General features: G+C 27.7%; 1 protein-coding gene across 3 annotated transcripts in view; it reads left to right on the top strand.

The window, feature by feature from the left end:
* LOC100209402 (major vault protein) overlaps positions 1-20,910 on the top strand; it is a 60,369-nt gene extending 39,459 nt beyond the window's left edge. For all 3 annotated transcript variants that reach the window (XM_065807822.1, XM_065807820.1, XM_065807821.1), the window contains 10 exons: positions 848-1,132; positions 1,731-1,853; positions 10,803-10,928; positions 11,200-11,310; positions 13,148-13,412; positions 13,507-13,750; positions 13,980-14,177; positions 19,219-19,563; positions 19,869-20,112; positions 20,334-20,910. In XM_065807822.1, the coding sequence (XP_065663894.1) occupies positions 848-1,132; positions 1,731-1,853; positions 10,803-10,928; positions 11,200-11,310; positions 13,148-13,412; positions 13,507-13,750; positions 13,980-14,177; positions 19,219-19,563; positions 19,869-20,112; positions 20,334-20,675 (2,283 nt within the window). In that variant the 3' untranslated portion in view covers positions 20,676-20,910. The remainder of the gene's footprint in view (positions 1-847; positions 1,133-1,730; positions 1,854-10,802; positions 10,929-11,199; positions 11,311-13,147; positions 13,413-13,506; positions 13,751-13,979; positions 14,178-19,218; positions 19,564-19,868; positions 20,113-20,333) is intronic.
* The last annotated feature ends 2,320 nt before the right edge of the window (positions 20,911-23,230 follow it).

The following is a 23,230-nucleotide window of genomic DNA, read 5'->3' as shown; positions in this document are numbered from 1 at the left end:
GATATTTTATTTTTCTATATAAATAATTTATTTATTAATAATTAGTTACAACAATATTATTAATGGATATTTGATGACATTTTACAACTATTTAACCTAATGATTTTTGAAAAATCATATTCTACTGACATTTACTTGTATTAAAATTTTGGCAGACTTAAAATAAGTCAATTCACTTAAAATAAAATTGTTTTAGATGTTTAGAGTATTGGCATTAGAAGTAAAGCAACTTTTTTGACTTAAAAAAAGGCTGAGGAATAAATAAAACAAAAAAAAAATCAGTTTTTAGAAAATGGACAAAATGACGCAAAATGAATGTTGAAAAAATATTAACACCATTTAAATTTCTTATATAAAAATTTGCTTTTTGGCAATTGTTTAATTTTTTATTTTGAAAAATCTGTTTGATTTTGTTTTTTGATTTTTATATAATATTACATAATAATCAAGTAAATTTTTTTTGGTAACACATGCTAAATTAAATTTTTTTTAATTTAAAAAAGAAATAGTTATGAAGTTCAAGATTGCCATCCATTTTAAAATTACATCATGTGAGTAGCTAAATAAAAAGCATTTTTTTCACAAAAAAAATATTACTTTGCACAGGCTTTGTTTTGCCTGGGTAAACTGACTTACTTTTTAATTACTGCTGAAGCTTGATTTTCCAAAATATTTAATCATATATCATAAAAAGTACTTTTTGAAATTATATTTTTTCATGGAAAAAATTTTAAATATATTTTTATATTTTAGCATTTTCGTTTTTGTACATAAAATTTATTTAAATTTTAGGAATTATCCCTAGTACAAAATTGATTTTTAAATGAAATCTATTTAATGTTTTTAGGAAATACGCCTTGCACAAGATCCATTTCCACTTTACCCTGGAGAAGTTCTTAAGCAGCCTCGAACTCCATTGACAGTTGTTGAAGCAAACTCAGCATTACACTTAAGAGCAGTATTGGACTTCTCTGATGCTACTGGTAAAAATTATGTTGCAGGCGATGAGTGGCTATTTGAAGGTCCTGGTACATATATACCTCGTAAAGAAGTTGAAGTGATTGAAACAATTCGAGCAGCAATTATTAAACCAAATCAGGCAATTAAATTGCGTGCTCGTAAAGAAACCAAGGTTTATTTTTTTTAATCTCTACTCTTGTTTATTATGTAATAGTATACCTTAATATGTACAACATTATAGCTTTTTATTTATAAGTTTTAGTGTTAAGAAGAAAAGTATATATATATATATATATATATATATATATATATATATATATATATATATATATATATATATATATATATATATATATATATATATATATATATATATATATATATAAATAAATAAATATATATATATATATATATATATATATATATATATATATATATATATATATATATATATATATATATATATGTATATATACACACCTCAGAATTAGAAAAAAGATAAGGTTGCCAATAAATTGCTGTTAAAAGTTGGCAAAAAAAAATTGACACAAAGGTGTTACTGTAAAACATAGAAATGAGGTTAACAATTTTTTGTCGACCTCAAACACTTTTAGTTTGGCAGTTAGGTCAACATTTGGCAATGCTGACCCTAATAAATAGAGAGAATACAAAATTATTATAATAATAAAATTATTGTTAATTTTAATTACATGTTATTATTGTTTAGATATTTATTTGCATTTAATGATTTATAAAAAAAAATTTTATAGGATAGAGAAGGAATAGAGCGTGTAACAGGAGAAGAATGGATAGTCAAGAAAACAGGTGCTTACTTGCCTGGCTCGTATGAAGAAGTGGTTGAAATTGTAGATGCTTATGTGTTAACTGAAAAAGTATTTTTTTAAATTTATTTATCATTTTAAAATATGCTGCTTACATAAACTTAAAAAGAGTGGTAGAAGTAGTGATAAGTACATAACAGAAGTAGTAGTAATAGTTGTAGTCAAAGTAATAGTAGTAGTAAATATAGTTATAGTAATTTAGAAATAGGTTTGAATATAACTCATTAGAAATTTTTACTATGAAAATGACTGTGTTGCTGAAGTTGGTGAATCAATTTTTTTCAAAATTTTTTTGTCGAATAGAAAAAATCTTGTAATTTGAAAACTAGAGATAGTAAACATAATGATTTTGCTTCACTCTCATACACATGTTTGTGAAGCAAAGGGAATTAAGCTGAAATTTTAACTAAAATATTTGGGAAACTAAATCTAACTATATGGAATTAAGTTAATTTAATCTACATTAAAATACAAATTTATATATTTACAAATAATTAAAACTTTTACATAAAATTTAAAATAGCTTTTTTCCTATTTTATTTGTAACAAAGTGTCCTCTTTACTATTTTTATTAACTTTGATATCTTTTTTTAAATGAACTCTTTCTGATAGCAGTTAATTATTTTTTGTTTTTTGCTTTATTAACTCAACATGTTGACATGGCAAACAATCAATTACAACATCTTATCAAACCAATCGATTACAGCATTTAATTGATTTATTTGATAGCTTCATATTCTACCTTTATGGTTAGTAATATCTTAGCCAAATTGTTTCTATATAGCTTGATTGATAATAGCTGTAACTAATTAGTCGGTAGCCAGATTAAAATACCAATCATAATTGGTATTGCTATTGGCAAGTTGCTATTTTTGTTGTTACAAATGTTGCTAGCCAATTTCCCACCAGGTAGTGATTAATTTTTTTAATACTTATCTGTGATTAATTTTTTTTAATCAGTGCGCATTAGTCTGAAATTTTTTTGGCCAAAATAACAAAAAAAAAAAAAATTTTATAAATTAAAATTTTTACACTATCCAAGCTATTCAAAAATATATAGATTTCATATTTTTTCTTGAAAGTAAAGTCAGGTATCCAAAAGTGATTAAAAATCAATGAATAATTTCTTGCAAAATTACATCATTTTCTAAATATTAAATAAATTATAATTATATGCATATATGTATAGCTTCTTTTTTTAAACAAATATTATAGTACAGATTTTAATTTGAAATTATAATAATTTTTTATTACTATATGTTTGCATAAATTATTAATGTTTGAAATTAGCATAAAATAAAGTAAATAAATGAACAGATATTATATATGTAAAAAATGCAATACACTAACATCCACTTTTTAAAAGTTTTTAAAAAGTTAAAAGTTTATATTACATCAATTTATTGCAATCCTATTTGATGTTTTTTTCTTCAGTTTAAACTTCTTGCTCAAATTTTGCATAAAAACTCTGCATTAATGTCTAAATGCACAGACTTGATCAACATAATTTTAAAAATCTCAATACACATACATACATATATATATATATATATATATATATATATATATATATATATATATATATATATATATAAATATATATATATATATATAAATATATATATATATATATGTATATATATATATTTATATATATATATACATATATATATATATATATATATATATATATATATATATATATATATATATATATATATATATATATATATATATATATATATATATATATATATATTTATATATATATATATTAGGGCAACAAAAAAAAATCAAAGTGCTCGAAATTGAACTCTCAACCCTTTATTGTGTTCCTTTTAACTAAAAAATATACTGTGCAAAATATTATTAGGATATTTTCATATCTAGAGGTTGCTCAATGAGCTTTATATTATCAGATTTAAGGGTCAACGTAAAGTAAAAATGAATATACTTTTTTATTTTTTTCATTACTACAAAATTTTAATTATTTTATTCAAGTTTAGTGTTATTTATATGATTTTAATCAATGTTTGATTCAGGTTTTTCACTTGTTTTTATTAATGCGTTAACAATTGTAGACTTTCGCATTTCTGGAATTTGACCTCGATGTTCTTCCACAATTTATAAAATATATTGCAATTGAGTTTTATCTTTTGTCAAGATTTTTGTGTAATCTGAAACCAGTTTCACTGCTCGTTCAGCTGTGTCATTCACAACTTTCATAAAATTAACAATTTTATGTGCATCCTGGTATTCTGTTATTGTACTCCACTTGTCTGGGCAATGTTCCTTCATAAATGCCCAATTTATTCCAAGCAATTCAAATAGATATTTTGATCTATTTGTTACAAAGTCATCTAAGTTCATGCTTACAATTTTATCCATTAATCCTTTACCTTCAACCCTTTTTATCTGGGTTTTATTGGCTGGCTTTTCAAGCGCAATCAACATTTTTTCTTTAGTTTGGTTATCAACATCATTACTGAAAAAAGAGAGACTCACAAGGTCTTCAGTTAAATACCATAAATGTCCTACAATGGCTTTTATGGCAGATTCAGCTACTTCTTTGTCAAATATTTTGAATTTATTCAATTTTCTAATCAGTGTCAGGTCATTGTAAGGAGCAGATGAAGAAATGGGAGCCCGAAACCAATGTTCCATGTAAATTTTATTGAAAAAATCGAAAATCGTAGAAGATTTTTCTCTTCATTTTTTGTTAAATAAAATTGATGTCGAAACAAGTAGATTTTAATAGAGTACAGTGCTTTTGCCATCCATCGTGCTTGGTGCATAGCACCAGGAGAACGAAATGTTATTCCCTTTTGGCCTGGAGGAGTTTTTCCTAAAAAAATTATTGCTAGTTGCAAAAACTCAATGTAATCGTTGCGAGGTTGTTTTGATCCTTGCATCATAATTACATCAAATTCTGTAGCTGATGGTACAAGTGAGCCATATACTTTGAGATCTGCATCAGTTAAGAGCCATGATTTAGAATTAAGTTTACTCCACTGATCATGAAATCGTTGAAACAACTTAACCTCTGGACCAGAAAATGTTCCAAAACAAGTTTTGTAAACATGTGATAAAATCACTTCATGAATATGGTGTCGACAGGCTGTGTATAATAAAGACTTTCCAATTAATTTTTCCAGCGAGGTACAAGCACCTGAATGTATACCTGTGTTGCTTGAAGCAGTATCAAAACAGAGCGCCACAATTCTGTCATATGAAATGTTCCAATCTTTTAAAGCTTGTTCTGTTGCATAACTCATTTGTTCACCAGTGCCTCTATCCAGTTTTGGGACTGACAACAGTTTTTCTACATCATATCCTGTCACTAATATGGGCAGTTGATCCACTTCATTTCTGCTTGTCAAATCGGATAACAATTTTCCATCCCAATGTACAGTTAATGGAATCTGTGGTTTGAACTCTAAAATAATTCTTTTTGCAACTTCTTTACCATTTTCAATACATGCACATCGAAGAGATTCATATGATGTAGATAAATGTTCAATATTGGCACCTAACCCTTGACAAACTGTAGACAAAACCAAGGAACCAGAACAATTGGGAATTTTCAAACGATCAAGAGCTGAACAAAATGCTGGAGTAATCACTTTCTTTTTTTCTGTTTTTTCACTCTTTTTCAGTTTCTTTGCTGATGATGGAATGAAAAAATAATCTACTTCATTATCTGTACCCTGAGAGTAGTCTGATTCTGTCAAAACTAGGTCTGTAACTGTTGAACACATTCCTTCTTTTTTTCTTTTTAACTCTTTTGTTTCTCTTTCTTCATTTGCTTTTTTTCTGTTTAAAATACGCTGTTCTTGTTTGAATAATTCACAATCAACTGAACTCATAAAGCCTTTTCTTCCTTCTCTTTGTAGTGTAAGAAAGGTCTTGTCTTCTTCTATTGTCATTAATTTTAAAGCATCTTCATGAGCAATATCAAATAGTTCTTCAATTTCTTGAGAAAAAATTTCCACATTTCTTTGCTAACTTTCTGTTTTTCTGCCTTTATTTTTTTTCATACTAAAACTTGTTGAGAAATTTTTTTTCATACTAAAACTTGTTGAGAAATACTTTCTGTATTTCTCAACAAGTTTTTCAACATGTGTTATAACATGATAACGTTGTTTTGTTGGAAATCTAGCTCTTTGCCAAAAGTCTAGAACCTGATCTGTCACAAGGCCTGCACTTTCTTTTACATTGTTGTTATTTTTGAAGAAAAAATAAGATTTTAAAACTTGTCTTTTAGATGGCAACTTGTACCCTGTGATCACAGATGTAGCTTGACCAATACACCATAATTCATTTTGACTTCTTGTCTCCATTTACAATAAATCAATTTTGAAAATATCTCTAATAATGTGTCTTAAAAATGTATTTTGTATTTACAGGATAATGCAATAGTTTTAGCAGTAGTGCAATACTGATGCAGTAACTTAACTGGATGATGAAATATTACAATGGGTGTTTTAAATGCCAGCCAACTTATTTTATTTTTACTTTTTAATTTTCTAAAAAAAGCAATGTGTATTATGCATGACTCATTAGATTAACAAATAATAAAATATTGATAGCATTGTCAACTTAATTAGTAAAATAGAAAAGATAAATGATAAAATATGAAAAATGTGGGTTCGAGCAGCTTTGTAAAAATAAAATATTGGATTGAGCAACCCCTAAACCTTAACAAATTGTGTCCAAAATTTCCCAGTATCATTTTTTCATTAAATGGAACCAAATAAAAGGTTGAGAGCATTAAAAAAAAATTTATTTGTCACCCTAATATATATATATATATATATATATATATATATATATATATATATATATATATATATATATATATATATATATATATATATATATATATATATTTTAAATAATTCACCTCCCCAAAGCCGAGAAGGCCACTACAGATGAGGAGGCTACTTGTGGTTATCACCCTCTCTCAACTCTATAACTCCGAAACACGAACCTTGACGAACAAGGCCGCTGCGTGGAGAAACAAGTTGATATATATATATAATTAAAAAAGTAAGATGAAAAAAAACAACTTTTTTACGGTACTTAAAGTTTTATGCCGTTTGCGGCACTCATCAGCCATATATTTAAATCAAGAAAAAACCGTTCAAAAATACAATTAAAAAACCGTTATAAAATTAAAGAAAAACAATGGAATGAGTTCTGACGTCAAATAATAATAATAGTAATAATAATGACAATAATAATAATAAAAATAATAATATGGAAAAACATCTTTTTTAATCGCCAAAGGAAAAACGGAACAGAGCCCGCAACATCATTTGGTTTAACCCTCCATTTAGTAAAAACGTTAGCACCAACCTGGGAAAGTGTTTTTTGAAACTTATTGACAAACATTTTCCTAATAATAATAAACTGCATAAAATCTTTAACAGAAACACAGTCAAAGTTAGTTACAGTTGTATGCCAAGTGTAAAATCTATTATAAATTCGCACAACAAATACATTTTATGCAACAATACAAACCTTAATCAACAGGACTGTAACTGCTATAATAAAAATCTCTGTCCGTTGTTTAATAAATGTTTAACAAGCAACATTGTATATCAAGCAACTGTTACAACTGATAATCTTGATTCATCTTCTAATGAAAAATCCTACATTGGGATAAGTGAGACTCCTTTTAAATTAAGATACATTAATCACGTTAAATCATTTAACATCGCTAAATACAAAAATGATACTGAACTCTCAAAACATGTGTGGAAGTTAAAAGAAGCTAATTTAGTCCCTATAGTTAAGTGGAAAATTCTCAGGCGATGTAAAGCATATAATCCAACATCTAAATCTTGCAAATTATGTCTCACCGAAAAATATGAAATTCTATATTATAAAAGTACTAATTTATTGAATAAAAGGAGTGAGATTGTTTCTAAGTGTAGACATAGAAACAGATTCCTTCTGTCCCAATATGACACTGGCGATTAAAAAAGATGTTTTTCCATATTATTATTTTTATTTTTATTATTATTATTGTCATTATTATTACTATTATTATTATTTGACATCAGAACTCATTCCATTGTTTTTCTTTAATTTTGTTTTAACATTGTTTTAATTTTGTAACGGTTTTTTAATTGTATTTTTGAACGGTTTTTTCTTGATTTAAATATATGGCTGATGAGTGCCGCAAACGGCATGAAACTTTAAGTACCGTAAAAAAGTTGTTTTTTTTCATCTTACTTTTTTAATTATTTATTGATCTATTTTGTGATTATTTCACTTTATATTGATCACTCTCAAATCGAAAAAATTGATTATTATTACATAATCAAAACAACAATATATATATATATATATATATATATATATATATATATATATATATATATATATATATATATATATATATATATATATATATATATATATAAATCAGCCGTGTATGTTATTATTCAAATCAATTTTAAAGCTCCTAAAAATGTTTGATTGTAATGAATAAAAAATGTTTGATTGTAATGAATAAAAAATGTTTGATTGTAATGAATAAAAAATGTTTGATTGTAGTGAATAAAAAATGTTTGATTGTAATGAATTAAAAATGTTTAACATGTTTGTACAAACATCTTAAAACTCTTTTCATATTTATTTTCATATTTATTTTCATATTTATTGACATTAATTTTTTTGGAACTATAGCAATTTACTAAGTTACTGAAAAGTAGTTAAATAATTAACTCAACAGAATGTCAAAATGTTATTATGTAATAATGCTATCAAATGTTTACTCAACTTCCGATTTTTTAAAAAACTTTGTTTATTTTCTCAATAATTGACACATGTTTTGTCTATAACTAAATGATTAAAAAATTTTGTTTTATTTTTTAAATGCGTATTTACAATTTTGCAAATAACAATTATTTTTTATTTTTAAAATGTCAGCAAGTAACAAAATGAAAATTTTTTGTTTTTATGTTAAATAACAAATTTTATTTTTTTACAAAATGATTGATATATGCTTGTGTTATTAAACGTGTTATTAACACGTGTGTTAAGAAAACAACTTTGTTGTATGCTTTGTACATATTTTTAATATTTACAAGAAATTTCATTTCTAGTTAGATAAGAAGTTGGAATAAATATCTTATAGGTTTAAACAATAGATAATTCCGGCAAAAAAGTTAAATTTGTTTATGGAGCAATATGTAATAATAGTCGTGTTAAAATTTAAAATCAATCAAGTTAAACCTTAAACAAAGTAATGAAATTAACCATTTTATTGAAACCAAATCACTAAACCAGCAATAAAACATTACTTTAAAAAACTTTACTAAGTCAAACTTAGTTTTAAAGTAATGTTTTATTGCTGGTTTTTGCTGTATTTCCAATAAACATAGCAAACGTAACTTGTAAAGCTAACAGTATAAAATAAATATTCACATGTTTGCTTGATTATTTTGCTTAGATAATTTTTTTTATTTTTTTACATTCTGTTTATGTTATATTAAAACAATAGACAAAAATTTCTTCATCTCGAAAAAAAAGTTAGTTTTATAAAAGTTCAAACTTTATTTTTTCTATTTTATCTGAATTTATTATAAATAATAATATTATTGTAAATAATAAGTATGCCTTATGTATTTGTAATTTAAACTTTTGTAACAAAGGTGTGCAATTTTTAAAATGTTAATTACTTCATTAAAATACCGCTTTAAAATATCTATAGAGTTATTTTAATATTACCAAACAAAAAAGGTTTAGTTAAAAGTTTTAGCTTAAAGTAAATAGCGTGAAGTAAAGTTGCACTATGCGTATATGAAATGTTCTATGGCTGACGCTTTATCACAAGGTCTGCATCGCCTACAATTTTTAGCTAAAGGATTTAGTTTTGACTTGTAATTCTTCTCAATTGTCCGACAATATAAATAAATTTGAAATAATATGAAATCACAGCAAAATAATGTAAACTTTTTCAGAAACGCTTGGCTGTTCATACTCATGCAATATCTGAACAACAAAATCTTCAAATTAAAAACAGTTTTCAGTTTTGGATTCAGCATGATCAATTTAGTATACAAACATCAAAGTTTAATTTCAGTCAAAAAATCAAATTTTTTAGACTACTGTGCAGTGGTTTAAAAAATTATTAATTTGCAATAATATTCACCTATATTTCTTAACATAATTGTCACCTATATCTTCAGTATCAAAAAAATGCTTTTGTTTATTGGAAGCTTTTGTTTTCTCTTTATTTTGTAAAGTTTGGTTTCTCTGTAGTTTTTAGTATTCTTTATGTGTCATCAAGTTTTTTTGTTTTTTTTTTGTTTTTGCTCTTAGATTTACAAAACATGTTATAAATTTTTTTTTAATGTGGTAGCCAGGTCTACCAATTTAAAAAAGAAATTCTTACTGTGGACAATCAAAAATCAAATTGACTACAAATCATATTCCTAATCACTTAATACCTGTAGATTGGTTACATTGAGCATTTCTTTTTTTCTGGATATAACATGTTTCAGAATCATAAATTTTATCATCCAGCTAGCCAATGTTGTTTTTTACTTCATTAGGATTCTGCTTTCCCTAGTGATGTTTTGTTGACTTGAACTCATGAGTAATATCAATATAGCAACAATTCAGAGCTAAGCAACAAGGGTTTAGAAATACAGCTTGTTGATCAGAGTTAATTAATTGTTATCTTAATGACCTATTTTACCTAATTTAAGATTGCTTCGTAGTTTATTTTATTATAAAGGAAGGAGAAAAAGTTTTTTTTAATTTACATTTAAAAAATTTTTTTATTGTATTATTCAAATTATTGGTATATTTGTAATAAAAAAATCTTTAGTGTCAAAAGTCTGCATGGGTGTTACAATATATATATATATATATATATATATATATATATATATATATATATATATATATATATATATATATATATATATATATATATATATATATATATATATATATATATATATATATATATACTTTTTGTAGAATGCATTGCATATGAGAGCTACACGAACATTCACAGACGAAAAGAAAAGATTAAGAAAAAACGGTGAAGAATGGCTAATTACTTTTAAGGATACAGAAAGCCATATTCCGAATGTTTATGAACAAGTAATCTTATGATATTTAAACATAAATCTTAATTTATATTTGTTTCCAATATACTTTATAATAATTAGGCTAAATTTATATATTTTGAATCTATCTTAATTATCTTCTTTCATGGAAATAAATTTTTTTAATTTAAAAAAAAGTTTCAGATTATTCAAATTTTTAAAAAGAAAATTTTTTTTTATCTTTGAAAATAGTTATCGATCATCAATAAATTTGTTATTTAATAATAGTTATTTTAAATAGCATAATTTGTTGTATTTTAATGCAGGTTGTCAAAATAGTTAATATTACCACATTAAATAACAGACAGTATTGTGTGATATGTGATCCAGTAGATGCTGATGGTAAACCACAACTTGGTCAAAAGAAACTTGTTAAGGTATTTTTATTTATATAATTCAATATAACTTCATAGTCTCATTAAAAGGTTTATTATTTGTTCCTCAACAACAGTTGTTATGCTTTAAAGTAATATGTATATTGGTTATTTTTTATTAGTAATTAACAGATATAATATACAGTGCTGGCAAAAAGTCTTGCAACAAGGTACAATTTTACACAAATCAATGTTTGCAATGTGTACACAAATGCAAAAAGTCTTGCAACATCATAATTACTTTTCATAATTACTTCCAAAAACAATAATACTTCCAAAAATATTATATTTTTACCAAAAACAAGTTCAATTATTTTTATTACATTGTATAATCATTTTAAACAGATGTACTATTAATATTTGGTAGGATATCCTTTGTTTTTTAACACAGCACTAATTCGTTTGGGCATGGATTTGGCAAGATTTTCACATAGTCCTGATGTAATTTCTGTACACCATAAATGACGAATAACATTTTTTAAACCATCTTATGAACTGCAGTTCTTAGCAGATACACGCTTCTTGATTAACATCCAAAGATTTTCAATTGGGTTGAGATCTGGAGAATTTCCAGGCCAATCAAGCAACTGTATGTTTTTTGATCCAAGCCACTGCTTCACAGACTTCGCAGTGTGGCATGGTGCTGAATCATGTTGAAAAATTGTGCACTGATGAATAATCATGAAATTGATTAGAGATTCATCCAAAACGTTGAGGTACTTTTTTGCATTCATAGTTCCTCCTTTAGGCAAAAAGTATAAATCTCCGAGGCCATGAGCAGAAAAACAACCCCACACCATTACAGAAGGTGAATGCTTCACAGTTTTGCATGTGTATTTAGGATTAGTAGGATTAGAACTAGTAGGTTGACGAACAAAAAGCTTAACATCAGAGAACTGACGAAACATGGACTCATTACTGAACGTCACCTGTGTCCACTGCTCTTCTGTCCAATCTTGATGCTTCTTGCAGAACTCAATGCGCTTTTTTCTCATCTTTTCAGTTACTAATGGCTTCGTAAATGGCCTTTGTGCAGGTAAGTTTAATTCCGCAGAAAGTCTGTGATGGATTGTGCGCTTTGAGACATTAGAAACTGTTGGTATGCTGTTCTGTAGGTCACCAGAGGTTATTGAAGGATTCATCTTGACCATTGTTACCATCCTGAGGTCAGTACGCTGTGAAGTGACTCTAGGATGTCCAGACCTCTTTTTAGGAGACAGGGGGATAACCTGCTTTACAACACGCCAAATTGCAGTGCGTTCAACCATGTAAATTGTTGCAATGTCTGCATGAGACATACCACTTTTAGCAAGACGTTCAATGCATGCTTTTTCTTCTTTACTAAGCTGCCGAATCTTAGCCATGATTTTCACTGAATTAACTGTTTAAGCTACACAATTGTCTTTATAAATATATTTATACCTAAAGATAAAAATATAAGATAATAACACTGAGCCTACTGGCATGGAAACATTGATTTGTGTAAAATTGTGCCTTGTTGCAAGACTTTTTGCCAGCACTGTATGTAAAAAATGCAATACACTAACATCCACTTTTTAAAAGTTTTTAAAAAGTTAAGAGTTTTTAATTTCATTTGTTTAACATTTTGGTTTTAGGCGCATAAAAAAGTGTGAATTTAGCTGTGCATGAAACTGATAGCATCATACTTAAATAGTAGGCTGTGGGTGGTTCAGTATGTACATTGACTGAGGGTGATTGTGGGCAGACAGTATTTATACACAACAAACATTTATCATGGAAAAAAAATCAGCTTTGCCAATTTAATGAATGGAGATGCTGTTAAGTTTAAGCTAAAATTGTTTCCTCTTTTTTTTTTAAGGGAGAAAAATCATTTTTCCTTCAACCAGGAGAAAGTCTTGAAAAGGGTATACAAAATGTCTTTGTTCTTGGTGAAGATGAAGGTTTAATCTTGAAAGCTACAGAACAATTTGTTGATGATGGAAATAAACGAGCCCCTGGTGATAGGTGGATGATACGAGGACCACGTGAATATGTTCCACCAGTTGAGGTTGAAGTTTGTAATTTTCGCAAAGCCATTCCTCTTGATGCTAATGAAGGAGTATATGTAAGAGATATAAAGACAGGTATATAAATTATTATTAAGATGGGTAAACTTATTCTTAATGTTTATTATTTTTTGAATATTTATACTAAAATCTTTTTATTATTTTTATTTAGGTAAGGTGCGTGCTGTTATTGGTTGCACATATATGCTTAATCAAGATGAAGAACTATGGCAAAAAGAGCTTCCACCTGTAGTTGAGGATTTGCTTAGTTCTGGAAAGGATCCATTAGCAGATAGAAGTGACAGAAAAGCTACAACTGAAAAACCAAAAGCTCGAGATAAAACCAAAGTTGTAGTTTACAGAGTTCCACACAATGCTGCTGTTCAAATTTATGACTATAAGGAAAAAAAAGCAAGGTAGAAATTTTTAGTTAACTATTAACTAAATATAAGTTCTGGTATTCATAAAAATATTTGTTAATAAACTATTTAGAGTTTTCATTTCTTTTACTTTTATGTTTTAGTTTTAGTATTTCTTTATCTTAATTTGCTAATACACTCTAATTTACTTTTTTATTTTGTTTTTAATAAATAAATATATTAAATGCTTTTACTTTAATCTATATCTCCAAAAAATTTATTTTAGAGTCATATTTGGTCCAGATCTTGTTATGCTTGGGCCTGATGAACAGTTTACAGTACTGAGTATATCTGGTGGTAAACCTAAGCGACCCAATGTTATTAAAGCACTTTGCTTGCTGTTGGGACCTGATTTCACAACAGATATTGTGGTTGTTGAAACTGCTGACCATGCTCGACTTTCACTACAACTATCTTATAACTGGTAAACTCACTTTATAATTTTGTTGGATTTATTTTTTGTTTTACATTCATTTTTTATGTTCATATGTACTATGTTAGTACATTATTTTTTTTGTTAACTAATTTACTCTTAATGGTAGATGTAGAAGATGGAATTGGAAGTAAATTAGTTAACAATCATTTGCTATGAATATTTATTTGCAGTTTTTCTTAATTAAAAACTCTTTTTTGGTCAAAGTTTTTAAATTTTTGGCAAAAATTAACTGAAATATTGTATTTTGACGACAATATTTAATTAATTTGTACCAGATCAGATTACAACCAGGATCTATAATGGGTTAACGCAGTTTTTCAAAAGATTTTAACTAAAATCAAGTTAACGCTGTTGAGCAAAATCAATAACAATCATGATAAAGAAAAGCAGATACGAAGACGCTAATTTATATTGCAAAGCTGAAAGATAACTTTGCAATCAATTGTATATATGGTTTCCATGAAAGGTCAACTGTCAAAGAAAATTTAGGAAAAAGTAAATGTAAAGAACTAAGCAAGAGTGTGCCATTTGTTAATAAAGGAGTATTAACAACAGTGTTGTAATAATTATTAACAGTAAACAACTGAGTTGAGTAAATTATCAGCCATTTCAAGCCTTAACCTTGAAATGGCTAGTGAATAATTAAGCAGAAGAGAAATCGCACTCAAGATTAGCTATCTGTTCTGTAAATAACTGACAGTTAATGTTTGGTCAAGACTGGACCATATAATTGTACTGTCAGATAATATACCTACTTAAAATGTAATATTGTCAGGAAGATCATTAATATAAATGAGAATACAGAGTCAAGGATGGAAACTTGTGGCATCCCAGAAGTTACTAGAATTGAAGAAAAGTGTTGTCCTTTGAGGACATCTTTAATACTATGGTTAGAAGAAAATGGTTCAAAATTTTTGAAAACTTACACAAATACACTGAATGAAGTGAGCTTATGGAAATTCAGCATGCCAGGTGTTATTGAAAGCCTTTGAAATACCAAATGCAATACTTCTTGATTTATTCATCTGCTGATAAATGCAGATGGCATTTATTAGCAGACAGCAAAATAAGATTCAGTTTAAGATTTAGCACTTCTGATATAGTAGAGAAAGTATTGAAAAGAGTTTTTAATCAATTTTAGTCATACATCTTTATATTGAATTTTTTCTTTGAGCAATGAATTTTAGTCATAATACGTTTAAGAGAAAAATTAACTTTATCAAACAGAATCGATATTGATTTGGATGATAGGTAAAGTTGGTACATTTAATTCAAGAGATGAATTATAGAAAAATTCTTTGTAAATAGTTCTGTTATGTATTTGAGAGTGGTAGTAGAGTTAAGCCCATATACTAGAAATGGAATATTAGACTTGTTGTTGTTAATGACACTGTTAAAGATTTTCTAAAGTCTCTAGAATCTAACTTTTGAGATAAAATACAAAATTTAGTAAACTGAGAATAATGGAGCTTTGCGTCAGACAGCACTATTTTGTATTGATTTCTATCAATTATGAAAAAAGTGTTTTTTCTTAAGAGATTTGTTCTTATTAAAAAGATAAAAGAAACTAGTATACCAGAGCGCAACAAATCGTTTTTTTTTAATAAATGTTGACGTTTGTTTCTTTATTTATTGATGAAAGTCTAATTTAAGAGGTATGTCAAATAACAGGGCTGACAACGTGGAGGAGGGTGGCACCCCTTCTCACCCCACCCCTCCACACACCCACCCCACCCCCTCCATACACACACAGCTCCACACCCCCACCCCACACCCCTCCACACACACACACACAAACACTTTTTTTCTAAAGGTCCTTTTTTTATTTAAAGAGAAATTCTAGATATAGAGGACTTGTTTTTAGGAATAGATGGTTGTGCACCTCCACTTCAAAACCTGTTTTATTTTTCATTCTTTTGATTTTTATTTTTTTTATTCAAATAGTTTTTTATTAAATTATAAGGGAGTTTTATTTTCAAATAACTTTTATTCTAGTTAATAAAATATATAATAATTAGATATATCAAAGATGCTTATTGAATTTTTTATTAATTCAAAACAATTTTTCACGCATTTGCAAAGCGCGCGTATAATAAAGATAACTAATATGCAATAACATAATGACTGTAAAAAATTACTTAATAAAAAAACGTATAAACTTTAAATAATTTAATTTAATAAGAAATTTAAATAAAAATAAAACAAAAGTTGTTTTTAACTAAAAAAAAAAAGGTCCTTAAAAGCCATTTTGGGGGAGTACTGCCCCCCCCCCCCCTTACTATAATTTTTGTTCCTACGGCTCTATTAAATTATATATATTTCTGCAAATCTTAAAAAACTTTTTCAAAACTTAGTTATATATATTCTATTAATTTATATTATTTCTGCAAATCTAAAAAAAATTTTCAAAACTTTAAAAAGGCAAACATTACTTTAATTTAACGAAAATAAGAAAATTAAAAAAAAGCTTTTGAAGAAAGCAATATTTTAGAATGGTTTTTTTTAAAGTAATTGCAAATGCATTCATTTTAACTGAAATTTCCCATGTTTTAAGAAACGCGTTTAAAAACCATGCTAAAACGTTTTCTTTAGTTATGTACTTAATTATTAAAAGTAACTCTATTGAAGAAAGTATTAGCATGGTTTCTTTTAAAGTCGTTGAAAATGCATTTTAAATTTTAATAACTTTTTGTTATTTTATAATAGTTAGCTATGTTTTTTTTTATAATAAATAAAAAACTATCAATCATAATTATTTGGAAAAAAATTGCTGAAGTTATGCGTTCGTTTTTAAAACTTCTAAGCAAACACCAATGTTTGCTAAAGTAAAAGTAGGGATATGTGACATTCATTTTTATGTCTTTTTTTTTAACAACTGTTTGCACGTTTGTCAATTTGTCGCGCCCTGTTACTATTAGTGAAATAATACTATTAGTTTCTAATGTACGATTAGTGAAAGCAGCTGCATAAGAAGGTGTAAACCATGGGGTAGAATGAGGCTTAATTTGAAATCAACAAGAAGTAATATAAGCTTTCATGCCTGCCTGAATCCATGAGATTATGTAAGAGGTGCAATTATTAGCAGAGGAGTGAAATTTATCAGCCTAAGAACAATCGCAAAAAAATTTACAAAAAGAATCCCAGTCAGCTTTAAGGTAGTAGTAAGAAATGTAATGATAGGGTGTATCTGAAAAAGTATGAGATAAAAGTTTTTTTCAACATAAAGGAGAACAAAGAGAAACTGAGCACAAGCTAGAGTCAAGAGATAAGATGGAAATCAAGGAGTGTAGATTAGTTAAGATATGTGATTTAGGTTGTCTGGAAAATGAGTCACAAAGTTAATTAACTGAGTAAAAAATTGAAAAAGTTAAAGTTGTTTAAAACTTTAGTGCCAACATAATTAGTGGTATAAAAGCCAGCTAAGAAAAATAATATAGTTACATATAAGAGGTATAAGAGCCGAGCCATTCAGTGTGATGAGCATTCAAGTTGCCAATAATAACAATATTCGCTGATGGTAAAAAAAGAAAGGACTTTGTCAATTTGATCAGAAATAATTTCGAAAAGAGTTCTTGAGAAGTAAGAGAATGATAAAAAAAAGTTACAAAAAATTAAACAGAAAAAGTTAATTGAGAAAAGGGGTGCTAAAAAGAAGCAAATAATAAAATTTTCAGATGATTTAAACTCATGACATGGTTATTGAGGCTAATGCATGAGACTATTGGAGTCTTTGCGAAAATATAGCTATCAACACTGAGATCTGAAAATAAAATAGCTTAATTCAAATAGTCTCACAAAGAGCAAGTAAGTCTGGTAAATTTTGCAATTGATAAAAAGTTACTTAAAAGGCCACGAATGTTTGTAAACGATAGATAGAAAAATTGAGCTGGTGAGAATCAGCATGGTGTAAGTCAAAAAAAAAAATTTAGTTAAGCCATTGTTTATGATTACAAAACATTATTTTAAATTTGCGAATAAAATTGCGTAAGGTGTAAGTTTATGTAAAGAAACTGGCAACTATTTTTTTTTTTAGTTTGTAGGGTTTTCTCTACGCTAAATCTAATAAAACCTTAAAAATCTCAATTTGAGGAAACATTGACTAACACCATTCTGATTCTCACTGGCTCAATGTAGTGAAAGTGATGGTTTTCTATGTTAACTTTTTTTAAGAATTTTAGTCGCAATATTAAGTTATTAGAGAGCCTGACCCATTTGTAGATAATGCATGGTACTTTAGGAAATGAGCTATGCAGTTGATTCAGTCTTAATAATTAACTCAAATTCTTAACAAAGGGCTTTTTCTGTTTTAACAATGTACACCAAAAGCAGTGGAAGGGAAATCATCTATGTGCAAAATGGCACTATTAATAATCTGATATTTTACAGCTGTTGATGGAATCAGCTTCTCAGTGTTTGGGATACCTCCCTATTACTATGTCTCAAAGTCATTAAACTGAGTTCTGGAACTATATCCATATAAAAAGATAATAGAAAGAGTTAGAGCGTAGCAACTATCAAAGGATGCGCAAGCAAAAGCCAATAAGTTGTGTCGAGAAAAAAAGAGCATTCTTCAACATTTACTAAGTACAAGAGGTATAAGTTTTGGATGTCAATAAATCCACATAAAAACTTCGTAATTGTAATCAAAAGACACATAATATTAAAGTTTAACTTTTCTAGTTTTTAGAATTATGTATTAACATAGATATTTTTAAATAATATATATATATTTTAATATATAATTCTAACAAATAACACAAAAAAATATGTTTCTTCCTCACTGGCAAAATACAAACTTTAAAAAACGTGGCAAAATTTAAGCACAAAATTTGGTTCCGTAAAACGCGATTTTTGCATAGCTGTAAGCGAGCTAGCATTATGTCAGAGGCTCAAACATCTTTTTAACACAGTTTGGTAAAGTGTTATTACTATCTATGATTACTTTAATTATTATTATTTAATTAACTGATTTTTATTTTTCTCTTCAATTTTTTTTTGTTGCTATAATTTTTAATTTAACTTTCATCAGGAATTTTGTTGTTGATAAGTCTGGTGGTGAATTACTTTTTTCAGTTCCTGATTTTATTGGTGATGCTTGCAAAGCAATTGCTTCTCGTATACGTGGTGCTGTTGCAAGTGTAAAGTTTGATGATTTTCACAAAAATTCTGCAAAAATTATTCGTTCTTCTGTATTTGGTCTTGATGAGAAAAACAAAGTCCGTGACCGTTTCACTTTCCCATCAAATAACTTAAACATTACAAGTGTTGATATTCAATCTGTTGAGCCTGTTGACCAGCGAACAAGGGATGCTCTTCAAAAATCAGTTCAATTAGCTATTGAAATAACAACAGCATCACAGGAAGCATCTGCTAAGTATAAATTTTGTACTTACTTTTAAGATAAATATTTTTTGGTACATTTTTTAAATATAATAAACAACTGCCGATAAATCTCCTTCATGTTATTTAGTGAGCTATTTTAATGAAGATTTTTATTTATTAACAACCTTTTTAGAGTGTTTTTTAGCATCCAGTGAAATCAGTTAATTAATATGATAAATAAAATTCTTCCGATTTTTAAAGTCATTATATAAAACTATTTTGTAATTTGCATATAAATATCTTTGTTTCCTTTATTTTATTGTTGCATTGTTTCATATTGTTTTATTTTCAACATAGACATGAAGCAGATCGCTTGGAACAAGAAGCCAGAGGCAGACTAGAACGTCAAAAGATTCAAGATGAAGCAGAATCAGAGAAGGCCCGTTGTGAGTTACTCGAATTGCAAGCACAAAGCGCTGCAGTCGAATCAACTGGTCAAGCTAAGGCTGAAGCTCAATCTCGTGCTGAATCTGCGCGAATTGAAGGAGAGACTTCAGTAGAACAAGCGAAGTTGAAATCTGAAGCCAACCTTATTGAAGCGGTATAAATGCAATTAAGGTTTTATTAAGTCATAAAAAAATAAAATAGATAATTACATACTTGTTTCGAAATTATTTTAAATTGTTATTTTTTAATTATTATCATCTATATTGTAATTATTTCAAATTGTTTGAAATATAATTTTAAATTATTTGAAATAATATGTTTAACATTAACAAATTAAATAAACTATATCAATTTATATAAAAATAAATTTTCTAGGAATCAGAATTGAGGCGTCTAACTGCTGCTCGCGAAGCTGAAACGAAGTATATATCAATGCAAAATGAATTAGAAATTTCTAAAACACGCGAATTGGCTACCATTGAGGCAGGTAAGTTCAAGCAGATGGTTGATGCAATAGGAGCAGATACTATTCGTTCAATCGCCACGGCTGGACCTGAAATGCAAGTTAAACTTCTCAAATCTCTTGGCCTTCAATCCACACTTATTACTGATGGCTCTTCGCCCATAAATTTGTTTAATACCGCGCATGGTTTGGTTGGTGGTGCAATTGAAGCTCCTAAAAAACCTCGCTCCACTAGCATTGATTCAGATGATTAATTTGTCCCAATAGGCTTTGACTTAAAAGAATGGACGAAGAAGAAGAAAGCAACTTAAAATTCATTTAGCTTTAGTAATAATATTTTTGTATAGGACACCCGGTGTTTATATTTGTATTAAGATGTTACAATTTGTTCACGTAAAATAGGTAATTTGTGTTAGCGGTTGTATTGTTTATGAATTTTTGTAATTTTTATATTTATAAGTATTAATATAATATTTCTGTTTTGTTAAATATCTGTTTGACTTATACTCGAGAAGCATAGCCTCAAGGTGCTATATTTATTTATTCGTGGTGGGATATGATCTAGCAAGTAGTTTGCTTTATAACGATTTTTTTTAATATTATTATTTCATTTTGTTTTTTATGTCTTAAAAAATTCGAATTTTAATATTGGATCCAGGGCCTTCTAGAGGAGGGGCAAAAAGGGGTAAATTGACCCGATTGCCAAGCTTAAAAGGGCGCCGGACAATCCGTTGGGTTTTTGTCTTTTTTTCCACAATATAATAATTAATAATGTTCAATCTGCTTATTTTTTGTATTTAAAGTTGAATTTTTAGTATTCGGAATAAAAATGCGCAAAATTTTAATTTTGTAAGCCCATAAACAGTTAGCTATGCTAGCTCGTGCTTAAGAGAAGTTAAAGCAAACGAGACATTTGCTGACGATTTCACGATAAAAAGCGCCACTTTTTCTAGTAGTATTTAACTGTTCAAGCAAAAGAGAATTTTTAAGAAAATAATCCGACTTGTCTCTATCAGCATAATACAGACTAAAGAAAATGCCTCTTCTCTGAACACTTAAATAAGCCCTCCAGTAACTGTTTTTTGTATTTTTTTTCTCTTCTAACAACCTCTGCTATAATATTCTTAGTTGTTTTTAACCTTTTCTTTTCTTTTTTTCTCTTATAATAACCATGACTCCCGGTCAGTCTATGAGTGCCAAGAAGAACCAAAGAGCTCTCCTCCTTTTTTAAGATCATATGATGCACTCAAAATGTATGATTCAAAAAACTGTGGATCTGTGGGGGCTTCTCAGTGTCAGAAGGAGGAAATTTATCCAAATAAGGAGGGTGTGATGACTTGGTAATAGTTAATACTTACCCTCTTTGTGGCCAGATCAAGATGTAATCATTTTAATGGGACCTCCTTCACATTCTTTGAAGCAACAAGATTATCTTCGTGATTCTAGGAAGAGAATCTTTACTTTGAATGTGTTTTATCAATCTTTGACTAATAAGGAAAAAGTGGAAAGAGACTTTTTATTTTGTAGCTCTTTAAGGTATTCTACTACTTTTCTTGCTCTCTCTTGGGCACAAAAGTAGTATTCAGAAGCGGGGGATCTTCCCTGGAATATAATTATTTGTGAAATTTTGGATGTGACTCTTTTATTGGCTTCTCGGAATTAACTTTTCTAGGTAACTTATAAAGGCTGTCTCGATATCAATTTTAATTATTTATATTTATCGTAGTAATTTAATTATAATTATTATATACAATTATTTGCAGGTGAAACAACACACGTGAATGGGAAAGGATATGGAAACTTTCTTGCCGGTATGGAGCTTATTGGTCGCCACAACCCCGTCATGCATCCCATTTGGATGATTTAAAACTTTATCAACAAGAGGGCTCCAGAATGAGTGTCCATTACCTCTTTCCGTCGTCTGATGAAAACTGATGAAAATTAATACTAAAGAAATTTGCACATTGTACAAAACATGAAAATCCAATTTTTTTTAGGGGCAATCCAATATAAAATTCTTAGGAATCATTGTTGATGAAAAATTATCCTGGCTTCCACATATAATATATATCCAGTCAAAAATCACCAAAATAATAGGTTTGATGTATCGAGTTCGCTCCTACGTCAATAAAAATAGTCTTAAATTAATCTACTTTGGGCTAATTCATAGCTTCATCAGCTATGCAAACATTTCATGGGCAAGTACTCAAGCGGCAAAGATTAAAAAAATTTATAGTCTACAAAAACATGCCTGCAGAATCATTTACTCAAAAAATAGGCGTGAACACGCTAAGCCCTTAATGAAAGATATGAAAATGATGAATGTGTTTGAAATTAATATCTACCAGCATTTAATTTTCATGTATCGTTATAATCACAATATCTCTCCTATAAGCTTTAATAACAAGTTTAAAATAAATAAAAATGATAGCTATAATCTTAGAGCGAATATGTCCAACACTTATAAACTGCCTCGGATAATAAACAAATATTCAGAGTACAGCATTCTATATCGAGGTCCAAAAGTATGGAATACTTTTCAAAAAGGATTCAAAGGCACGGTAAATTCGTTAAGTTCCTTCAAGTTTTTAACAAAAAAAGAAATTTTTAAAATATAAGAAATGTTTTTGGTTAATCATACTTTGAATAATTTCTCATAAATCTGTTTTTGTTTTATTTCTACTTTTGTTGGTTGCTTATCAATTTTATTAGCGAATTACGCGTTTTATTACGATATTTTATTGAAATTTTATTACGCATTAACATATTACGATATTTTTTTGAAATCTTGTTATAGGGGCTCTATGAA

This window comes from Hydra vulgaris, chromosome 10, assembly GCF_038396675.1.
Source record: "Hydra vulgaris chromosome 10, alternate assembly HydraT2T_AEP".
In the NCBI taxonomy this organism is placed as follows: domain Eukaryota; kingdom Metazoa; phylum Cnidaria; class Hydrozoa; order Anthoathecata; family Hydridae; genus Hydra; species Hydra vulgaris.
Note: the sequence above shows the minus strand (reverse complement) of the source record. Positions and strands in the feature narration are given on the sequence as shown.